Source organism: Trematomus bernacchii, unplaced genomic scaffold (assembly GCF_902827165.1).
Source record: "Trematomus bernacchii unplaced genomic scaffold, fTreBer1.1, whole genome shotgun sequence".
Taxonomy (NCBI): Eukaryota; Metazoa; Chordata; class Actinopteri; order Perciformes; family Nototheniidae; genus Trematomus; species Trematomus bernacchii.
The window spans coordinates 1-10738 of record NW_022988124.1 but is presented as its reverse complement, the minus strand read 5'-3'; the positions used below and the strand labels follow the sequence as shown (position 1 = coordinate 10738).

The window sequence follows — 10738 nt, the reverse complement described above, 5'->3', positions numbered from 1 at the left end:
TGCAGGTAGCCGTTTATTACAATAGCAACTGTAACGCTTACCGTTAATATCAAACACAAAACAGGCATTAAATAAAGTTTGAAACGACTAATTAATGTTCCGCATCCAAAAATGCCATCGCTGCAGATCTGCAGGTACAGTGGCTGGGGGGGGGCTGACAGGAAGTGATACGGGGGGGTCAGAGGGGGGTCACAGCCGGGCTACAGCCGAGCTACAGCCGAGCTACAGCCGAGCTACAGCCGAGCTACAGCCGAGCTACAGCCGAGCTACAGCCGAGCTACAGGATGTACTTGAAGCTGAAGGTGCTCTCGCAGGACAGACGCTTCCCTCTGCAGCGCCCGCACAGATCCTGGCGGTGCGGACGCTTCGGGTCCACGTGGCGCTGCGTCTCCGAGCAGCAGCAGCGCGCCTTGTTGCACATCTGCAAACACCAGAGAAGAAGATGAGGTCAAGAGGTCAGTGGAGGACCAGGAAACGCACCAGAGAAGAAGAAGTGGTCAGTGGAGGACCAGGAAACACACCAGAGAAGAAGAAGTGGTCAGTGGAGGACCAGGAAACACACCAGAGAAGAAGAAGAAGAAGTCAGTGGAGGACCAGGAAACACACCAGAGAAGAAGTCAGTAATACTCTTTTAATGTTGGCCATGCGGGTTGTGCAACAGGTCTCCATTGTCAGTATGTGCGTCTGTGTGCAAACGGTGCACGACTGATGATATGTGTATTACCAGGAAACACACCAGAGAAGAAGAAGTCAGTGGAGGACCAGAGAGAGCTTTAATTAACAGAGAGAAGAAGAGTTCAGTGGAGGACCAGAAAACACCAGAGAAGAAGAGTTTCTCAAAGATATTGAAGTGACTGTTATTTTCTATGTATTGATTGTTGTGCTTGTATGTAGGTCTTAATGTGTGCACATGTAGAAATGTGTCTGTTTGTGTGTTTATACATATTTTTATATACATTTGTTTTTGTATTCAGATTGTGGGAGATGGTGTTTCGATCTCTGTACACAAACTGAAAGATTGACAATAAAGTTGACTTTGAATTCATTGGAGGACCAGAGAGAGCTTTAATTAACAGAGAGAAGAAGAAGAGTTCAGTGGAGGACCAGAGAGAGCTTTAATTAACAGAGAGAAGAAGAGCTTACGTGACACGTGATGTCCTCGACTCGGTACGGGTTGAAGGACTTCTGGCATTTTCTGCAGAACTGTTTGAAATAAACCTGGAAATAAAACAAAACTTTTTAAATTATTCAACAATTTAGCACAAAGTTTAACAATTATACAAAACAGAAGAGCTGCAGGGATCAGGGAGAGAGACAAACTTTGTGAGTCTCCTGACACACCGGGGACACACCGGGGACACACCGGGACACACCGGGGACACACCGGGGACACACCGGGATGTAGAGAAGACATCAAAGAGGGCATTTTGCATAATAGGAGACCTTTAAAGTGAATATCTTTGGACATTTGAACACATCACCTGAGACTCTGAGACGGACTTTTTATAAAACAAACCAGGATTTTAGGAAATAATCAACAGATGCATTTAAATCCATCTCCCCAGGCTTCAGATGTTATCAGTTTGATTGATCTTTACATACAAATTGCTCAGTTTTCCTCACCTTGCTGGTTCCCTGAACGCACCACACATAGGCGCTCTCCCACCGCAGGTTACACTCTCTGCAGTGGTAGTACCCGTACTTCTGCTCCAGGAACTACAACACACACACACATCACACACACACACACACACATCATACACACACTTTAATGTTAGTGATAGAAATCATGAAGAGGAACACGTGTGTCTGAGCAGCTTTATAAAGAGTTACAGACTTTCTTAAGATTTAAAAACGTTATTAACCCAAACCAGATTCCTGTGCCAGAGGACTCTCGTGCTGTGTTCAGGTACACCAGAGGACTCTCGTGCTGTGTTCAGGTACACCAGAGGACTCTCGTGCTGTGTTCAGGTACACCAGAGGACTCTCGTGCTGTGGTCAGGTACACCAGAGGACTCTCGTGCTGTGTTCAGGTACACCAGAGGACTCTCGTGCTGTGTTCAGGTACACCAGAGGACTCTCATGCTGTGTTCAGGTACAGGAGTTTTATTGAAACCAGATTTAAGATTATAACTTGGTTTTGTTTTTAATAAATGTGGGTACTTGTGGGTCATCTGTCGCCACGTTTTTGTTTTATCCAGACTTTCTAAATAGCCCTGAGCCGCAAAATAGGATTAATGTTTGTTATTTTGAGAAATTAAAAAGTGAATGTGGAGCCAGCTATCAGCTATTAAAAAGTGGCGACAGAAAGGTAACCCACAAGTAGCTGAGATTACACTTTCCATGATGTTTCCACCTCTTAACGTCCTGCTGCATCAGGTGAATCTAAATCACTCTCCCCACACCTGACGACACTCACCTGGAACTTCACGCGCGCCTTGCGCTTCGCCTCCTGCTGCTCCTCGTGCTCCTCCTCCCCTCCCTCTGGATCTTTGGTTCTGGTTCTGGTTTTCTTTCGAGGTTCTCCGGTTCTCTCCTCCGGTTCCCCAACCTCCTCCTCCCCCAGGAAGCACGTGACGCTCCTGAAGGCCACGGGGGAGTAAACAGCGAGTGTGCGCGGGTACCTCACCCCAGCGACCCCAGCGACCCCGGCGTCCCCCGCGCGGGCCAGGGTGCGCGTGCCGATCCCACACTGCACCGCGGCGTCCCGGCGCGGGTTCACCTGCACGGCCGCGTCCCGCGTGTTGAACCTCCGGAGGCGCGGGGCCAGAGAGGGGTTGATCTGCGCCAGGAGGGCCCGCAGCTGCGCGCGCTGCTGGTTGTTGAAGGCGTCCGCGGCGTCTCCATAGTGCGCGAGAAAGCTCTTGTACTTCCGGTACCTGGGCGGGTGCAGGTATGTGTCCGCGTGCTCCTCGCAGTAAGCCATGCTGTCAGGCCGCAGGGAGCACGCGGGGGGTTTATGTAGAGGCGCGCGCTCCATCAGCGCTAATGAGCAGCAGGTGAACAGCAGCACGTGACCAGGTGACTATTTATATATATATTACACATTAAACTTCAATTAAAAAGTTTTAGAGATTAGAATTATGATAATATAATAATAAACCTGGAGACTGACTCTAAGTGTGTTAAAAAAAGTTGATAAAATGTGAAGCAGGTGAGCAGACACGTGACCAGGTAACACTCACCTTTATTATCACAGGTACAGCTTTATCATTATTATTATATATACACTTATTATACATCTGTTCAGATTCATGGAGCTTAGACACACACACGCGCGCACACACACACACACACACACACACACACACACACACACACACACATACACACACAATGGAGTCAGAGGAAAACATTTCTAATGAACAGGAAAATAATAAAAAAATAAAGAGTGGAAATCTAAAATCTAATAACAAAATATAAATATTTGCATTTATTTGTTAATATATTTCTATATTTTATAAATATTTATTTATTTATTGCATAGAATTTAATTCATTTTGTTTATATATTTAAATCGTTTTAATATAATTGTATTAAATCATTTCTGTCCCTTTTTATATTTAATTATTCTTTTGCATATTAAAGGTCCCATGTCATGCTTTTCTGGTTATTACCCTTCCCCTTGTGTTCTGTAGCTTCTGCATGTAAACGGTCTGCAGAGTCACAAACCCTCAAAGTACACCCTGTAGAGAGTAACACTCTAACGGACCGTCCACACAGCAGCGTTAAACAAATCTTGGAGGTGGGCGTATCTGAAGCTTGGGGATTTTTTGCGAGCAACGCGACCAACAACCAATCACATGAATCTCCCGCCCCCGACATACGAAGCAAAAAAGCCCGAAGTAAACTGGATATAAACTCCCCAAACAGGCGAAAAGCTACCACTGTCTCTGCCACCTCCCTCCATGCCTGGCTCCTCCGGTTTGTATCCCGGTAGGTCTGGTCATAAAGCACCGGGTGATTCCCTACCGCTAATTTCTCCTCCATGTTTTGGAATATGAGGAAATGACCTGCGGTATTTCTCTCCCAGCATACACGCCGTTTGATTGGCTAGAGCTTGAACGGTCAGATTTGCGTACACGGGATTTGATTGGCTGACGCTTCCACCTCAGCCTCAAAAGTTGAACATTGCTCAACTTTGAATCCTGAAAATCCTGAAAATCTCCACTCGCCTGCCCACAATGCAGTTTGGCGAAAAGTGAGGCAAAGTGACGTCACCCCATTCAAAGTGAATGGGCAGAAGCGTTTCAAGATTTTTTAACGCTGCTGTGGAGACGCCCGTAACACAGAGAAGACCTGTCTCTGCTGCCCCAGAACGCCTCGGTGGACATTTCTCTTTTTCCATTGTTTGCTTCCTGGGTTCAGTGACGTATTTCTGGTTCAGTGACGTAACGTCCGTGGAGCCGTTGCGTTTTTAGATTTGTCTTTTTTATGGCACTCCTACAACTCCATCACACACACACACACACACACACACACACACACACAGATTTAAAGCACTAATGCAGTTAGCTTTGATGTCACGTTCACAGACTGAAGGTGAGATGATGAAAGGCAGCGAGCATCTTTAGATAGAGCTGCAGCTACAATAAATAATAATAAACTATTAAATAAAGTTCTGCAGAAATGTCTCTAAAGTTTCTCTGTTTCATATTAAAGTGAATATCTTTGGACCTCTGAACACCGTGGACTCTGGGACTCTGGGACTCTGGGACTGAGACACTGAGACACTGAGACTCTTACCCCATTCACACCAACGGTGTTTCGGGGCCGGTTCGGAGCTGGAGCTTGAAAAGCATTTGTAGGCGTAAACTGTGACGTCATGACGCAGCAGCGGCAGCACCAGTCGGGCTCTGAGCGGTGTGAAAAGAGCCGGAGCTAAACCGAAGTACCGGTTCTGAACCAGAAAAGCTCTAGCACGGAGCTTGAACCGGAGTTGCGTTGGTGTGAAAGGGGTAACTGAGACTCTGAGACTCTGGGACTCTGAGGGGCCTTTCACACCAACGCAACCCTAACCCTTTGGAGAGTGTGACCAACCATCAGATGTTCAGTGCATGTTCAGTGCATAACATCAATGTGTTGTTTAACCCTAACCCTAACCCTAACCCTAACCCTAACCCTAACCCTAACCCTAACCCTAACCCTAACCCTAACCCTAACCCTAAAAATCTGCCGACAGCAGCTAAAAAATGGCTTGGCCGATGAGTCTCAGTCTCGGGCTGTTTTGATGAATTTTGGGTCGATTTCAAAGTTTTAGTGGAAACAAAACTACATTTTTTGATCCTACAAAAATGTTTCGATCATAACACTTTGGGGTCTCATCATTTCCAGGTTCACAATAAGACTCTGAGCTGCAGACAGACTCCATCACACGGGGGTGGGGTGGGGGGGGCAGGGGTCCAGAGTGATGGTGTTGGGGTCACTGGAGGTCACGGCTCCGTACGAAGACTCAAACTCCTCGTCGTCGTCTTCAAACCTCTGATAGGTGATTCCCATATCCTGCCCCCCCCCTGCTGGTTCCTCTTTGTGCAACACCTTCCTCCGGTACACCCTGTACGCCAGGATGAAGACCCCCGCCTCGGCCGCCTGGAACAGAGCGTAGAGGAGCGGGAACATGTACATCCCTCCCATCAGCTGCGGGGGGAAGGCCAGTTTCAAGATGGCGGTGCACAGCTGCACGTTCTGGCATCCCGTCTCCAGGGAAACGGAGCGGCGGCTGGCGGGCGGCAGGTCGAAGAGGACGGCCAGACCGTAACCTGCAGCGTACCCACAGAGAGGCATGAGGAGAGCCACCACGTACACCGAGGGGGGGAGGGAGGACAGCAGGCCAGGACCCAGCAGGGCCCCCGTCAGCAGGAGGAGCAGCAGGAGGGTCACCAGGAGGGACCAGAGGGAGACCTGGGGGGAGAGAGAGAGAGGGAGGGGTTAATACAGCAGGAGGGTCACCAGGAGGGACCAGAGGGAGACCTGGGGGGAGAGAGAGAGAGGGAGGGGGGTTAATTCAGCAGGAGGGTCACCAGAGGGAGACCTGGGGGGAGAGAGAGAGAGGGAGGGGTTAATACAGCAGGAGGGTCACCAGGAGGGACCAGAGGGAGACCTGGGGGAGAGAGAGAGGGAGGGGGGTTAATTCAGCAGGAGGGTCACCAGAGGGAGACCTGGGAGGGAGAGAGAGAGGGGGAGGGGTTACTATACTACAGGGTCACCAGAGGGACACCTGATATATTCAAAGATTCAAAGATGTCAGCAGCAGCAGCTTCAGTGCAGAAATGGCAATGAAATTCTTCTGAGCTGAGCTCCTCCCACAATGCAACATAATAAAATATATGAGGGGGGGGGGGGGGTCTCTTAATACTGCAGGGAGACCAGCAGATATACCTGGCATCAACATCCAATGATCCCAAATCACACGGAGTAATCCCATTGGACCAAGGAGATGCTGCCTTCAGGGACCAACACAGAAACTGGACATCCCTGCACCGCTCTGATCTTCATATTTCAACTTTTAAAACCTTAAACTCTTATTGCTGTCTCTCTGTCTCCAGCCCCTTCCCCAGGGAGCTGCGGACCCCTCCTCCATCATACAGTCTATAAATACACCCAACGTATTATTCATGGGTTTTGTGGAACCATTCCAAGGTCAAAAGGTCAAAAGGTCAAAGCACGGCTAAACTGGTTTGTCTTCATCACCTCCAAGAAATATCTGATCAATTTTTCTAATAAATCACTGTTTTTAGAGGACATCCTGACGTCTTAAAGCTCAAGGTGACCCAACACCTGTATCCAGATGTTCCTCTCTCAGTTGGTCTCGCTGCTGCAGATCTATCCAACTTGTACTCGTCTAAAGAGTTCTCCTTAACACAACTAAGCACTCTGTGGGTCCTTTGGTCGTCTTTCTGTCTCCTTGTTTCTCCTTCTCCCCCCAACCCAACCCAACCCTCCCTTGTGTTGTTAAGTGAATTTGTGTCCCAGAAAAGCGCTATAAAATATAATTTACTAATATTATAATTATTATTACTTAAAGGTGGGGTAGGTAAGTTTGAGAAACCGGCTCGAGATCGCTAGAATTTGAAAATACACAACCGGAGAAAATCTGCCACTTCCTCACAGAGCCCCTCCTCCAACACACACGAACGCGCACATGACCAATGAGGGCACGAGATAAGTTTGTGCACAGATGGAAGGCTGACAGGCAGGTAGGCCATCCAGTTATTTTAGCCGGGCCGGCTCAGATGATTGGTCGTGCTTTTTACAGTACTACAGCTTCCACAGATGATATTTATTAATGGATTTTTTGTCAAAGCACTTCAGATATTCATTGCTATCGGGATGTTAAGAGCATTCCATGGAATATAACAAGAAGTGTATCTCCAGCCGGTTTCTCAAACTTACCTACCCTACATTTAACTTTTAGTAATAATATTCAAAGAAAGCACTTAGAGTTGGTTAAAGACACTTAGTAATGAGTCTCCGTGTGACAGGAATCCCCTCAAATGACCCTGATATAACGACATCATGTTTAATAAATATATACTTTTGGGACGTTTGGATCATTTCTGCTGACTCTGAGCAGAGACTCTGCAGGTGGATGGGGGCAAATATTTAACACACAGATATCACCATGAAACTCCCCCACTTCATTACTGACATTAACACAACTATCTTTTATATTACAAGTTTTCTGACAGTTTAGGGTTAAATATGCAAATGAGGCGATATGTGATGCTAACCGTTGGTGAGTTTGGGAGAAATCTGCAGACAGAATTAAATAAACATTTAAATATGAATTAAGATGTTTTCTTTCCTCTAGTCTGAAAGAAGAAGTGAAGGAAGATGAATATCTGTGTCTCACCTGAAGTGTCTCACCTGTAGTGTCTCACCTGTAGTGTCTCACCTGCAGTGTCTCACCTGCAGTGTCTCACCTGCAGTGTCTCACCTGAAGGATGACCTCACCTTATTCCTAATGTTTTTAATAGTGCTAATATATAGTGTTTGAATTCGTGATACAAATGTTCAAAATGTGGTTTGGAGTCAGCCCATTTCTTTTTATGGATATGACATTTTATTCACCATTTATTGTGTACTATTGCATTGGATATCTTTCCTTAAGCAATGGCCTGTAGTCCTCCTTATGAAATGAAATGGGATCTCATCTAATTGTCAAAGTGACTTCTGAAACAGGGTGGAGCTGCTGCTGACGTCACTGCCTGTCACTGATGGGAGTCTCCCTTATGTCTCTTATCTGAGAGGGAGGGGCTCTGACGTCACTAACCCCCCCCCCCCTCCTCGGTGACCGGCACGGAGAAATTACGCAGTGCGCTTTTACGCACAGAAAACTGACAGTAAAGTCAAAATGACACGAAATGTAATTTGAAAGTAACTTTGAACACATTTACCTTCAACACGATGTCTGCCACGCGGGAGTTCCGGTACCGCAGCAGCACCCCCAGCCCGATGGGGATCAAGGTGCTGCACAGGGTCAGGATGATGGCTCCAAAGGGCATCAGGTTCACCACCGGGGTGTTGATCCAGGCCCGGCTGTAGACCCAGAGGCACAGCGGCATCAGAACCAGAGCCAGCAGCGTGGAGGAGATGGTCATGATGATGCTGAGACACACGGGGAGCAGGGGTTAAGACGAGAGAGAGGGATGCAGGATGCAAAGGCTTTATCACCATATGCCCAGCTACAGGGAGGTCAGGCTCCTCCAACAATACTATATGAGTCACATGACTGTTGAGAAGATAGATACAACCTATTAAAATGAGACATTAACATTAACAGCGAATTTATACAAACAGAAAATACATCTGTATCTAAATAATACTATAAAGAAAATACTGAATACATTTGAATTCTCTGTATATTAAATTCCACTAAAGAAATGATTCCAGAGGCTTTAAGGAGAGGTGCACTTCAGGGGTATCCTCTCATGTGAGGGACTGCGGATGGAAAGTAGCTCAAAGCTAAACCCGGCATATTTACACTTGGCACATTTCATGTTTTAAGTGTTCATTAATGTGCATTGTCTCTGCCAAATAAACCATTATAATAAATAAAAATAAACATGAGAGCCGTGCGTAAAGCTCTCCAAGTGCCCGGGATGTCCGTGCGTCATTTGCCGGTTTACGCTCACATTTACAGGTTCTCTTATAAACTCTTAAAAAGTTGTGTTTCTTGATGACTTCCTACCTGAGGTTCATGTCCCCGTGCATGAGCAGCGACAGGATGTTGGACAGGTTCCCCCCCGGGCAGCAGCCGCAGATCAGCACCGCCATGGCCGCGACGTCATCCAGAGAGAAGGCGAGCGCGAGCAGGAAGGCCACGAGCGGCATGATGACGAACTGGCAGATGATGGCCAGCAGGACCCCCACGGGCCTCCGCACCTGCTCCCCCAGCGCGCTCACATCCACCGTGCAGCCCAGACCCAGCATGGTGAAGCACAGCACGAGACCCACGAACACGTTGATGCCGTGGCTCAGCGGGGAGTCCCAGAAGGCGGGAATCTCCAAGTCCTGGGGTCGCGAGGCCATGAAGTCCGCCTCTGATGCGCTGCCTTCAGGGACCATGAGGACACCGCGGGGAGCCTCTGGAGACCCCGCCGCGCGCCACAAAGTGTCCGAGAGGAAGTGAGCGAGGCCCGACAGCAGGCTGGAGCTCTCCATCTCCATCCGTCCGCGCGTAAAGAGAGTCCGCTTTAGTGGCACAGCGCGCGGGGAGATGGAGCCATGGCACGAGCTCTCTGAGGATTGGCTCCCTGACGCACGGCCGGAGGAGAGTCTTAAAGCTTCAGGGGGAGGGGAGGGGCAATACATGAGGAGATAACTAAGTACATTTACTCAATTTAGAGGTACTTGTACTTAACTTGAGTATTTTATACCACTGTGTACTTCTACTCCACTACATGTATTTAATACCTTTAGTTACTTCACAGATGTGGATGAATGATGTGAAATATAATCAAGTGTTAAATCAGACTTTAGTTCCACCTGGAGTAAATCCACAAGCTACCCTGCAGTATACAAAGTCATTCAAACTAGCTGCACCTTTACCAGCTTTGAGAACACTTTCATGATCAATCATTATAAAACATATCATATATATTATTCTGAAATGGACCAATCTGCACAATGACTACTTTTACTGTCGCTACTTTCACTATATTTTGATGAGAATACTTTTCTACTTTCACTTGAGGAACATTTTGAATACAAGACTTTTACTGAAACAGAGTATTCCTACACTCTGGTACTTCTACTTTTACTCAAGTACAAGATCTGAGTACTTCTACACACACACACACACACACACACACACACACACACACACACACACACGCACACACACACTCTGAGCTGCAGGATGGAGTGGTTTCTTTGTGTTTGTGCAGCCGCTGTGAGATCTGAGGTTTTCTTTAGAGCTGCTTTCATGAAGCCCTCAGATAACACATCTCCATTCTCTTTATTCTCCTTTATGATATGATTTATGAAAGTAACGTTCATCTTTTAGATCTGACAGGTATCGAGTTAATCATTCATCACTTATTATTCAGTTTGAACTGTGTCGAAAGTCAGAGAATGAATGTCAGTAAATAAAGAATATAAATACTTAACATCCCCACAATTAACCCTTCGATTGACTTCAACCTGTCTATAAATGTCTCACACACACACACGCACACGCACGCACGCACGCACACACACCACACACACACACACACACACGCACGCACACACACAA

At 47.1% G+C, this 10738-nt stretch overlaps 2 protein-coding genes across 4 annotated transcripts; both read right to left on the bottom strand.

The window, feature by feature from the left end:
- On the bottom strand, nt 1-2963 carry zar1 (zygote arrest 1). Of its 3 annotated transcripts, none has more exons than XM_034122126.1 (5): nt 2420-2963; nt 1624-1716; nt 1144-1218; nt 258-421; nt 1-191 (listed from the first exon to the last, which is right to left on the bottom strand). In XM_034122126.1, exons 1-4 carry the CDS (start codon nt 2924-2926, stop codon nt 278-280), a joined length of 819 nt encoding a protein of 272 aa, XP_033978017.1. In that variant the 5' UTR covers nt 2927-2963; the 3' UTR covers nt 1-191; nt 258-277. The 3 variants fall into 3 exon arrangements, with proteins under 3 accessions (XP_033978017.1, XP_033978018.1, XP_033978016.1); XM_034122127.1 differs by having other exon boundaries at nt 1-198; nt 265-421; XM_034122125.1 differs by having other exon boundaries at nt 1-421.
- Nucleotides 2964-5370: 2407 nt separating this feature from the next.
- On the bottom strand, nt 5371-9668 carry slc10a4 (solute carrier family 10 member 4). Its single transcript, XM_034122129.1, has 3 exons — nt 9191-9668; nt 8397-8607; nt 5371-5901 (listed from the first exon to the last, which is right to left on the bottom strand). The coding sequence occupies exons 1-3, from the start codon at nt 9661-9663 to the stop codon at nt 5371-5373; spliced, it is 1215 nt and encodes a 404-aa protein (XP_033978020.1). The 5' UTR covers nt 9664-9668.
- Between the last annotated feature and the right edge of the window lie 1070 nt (nt 9669-10738).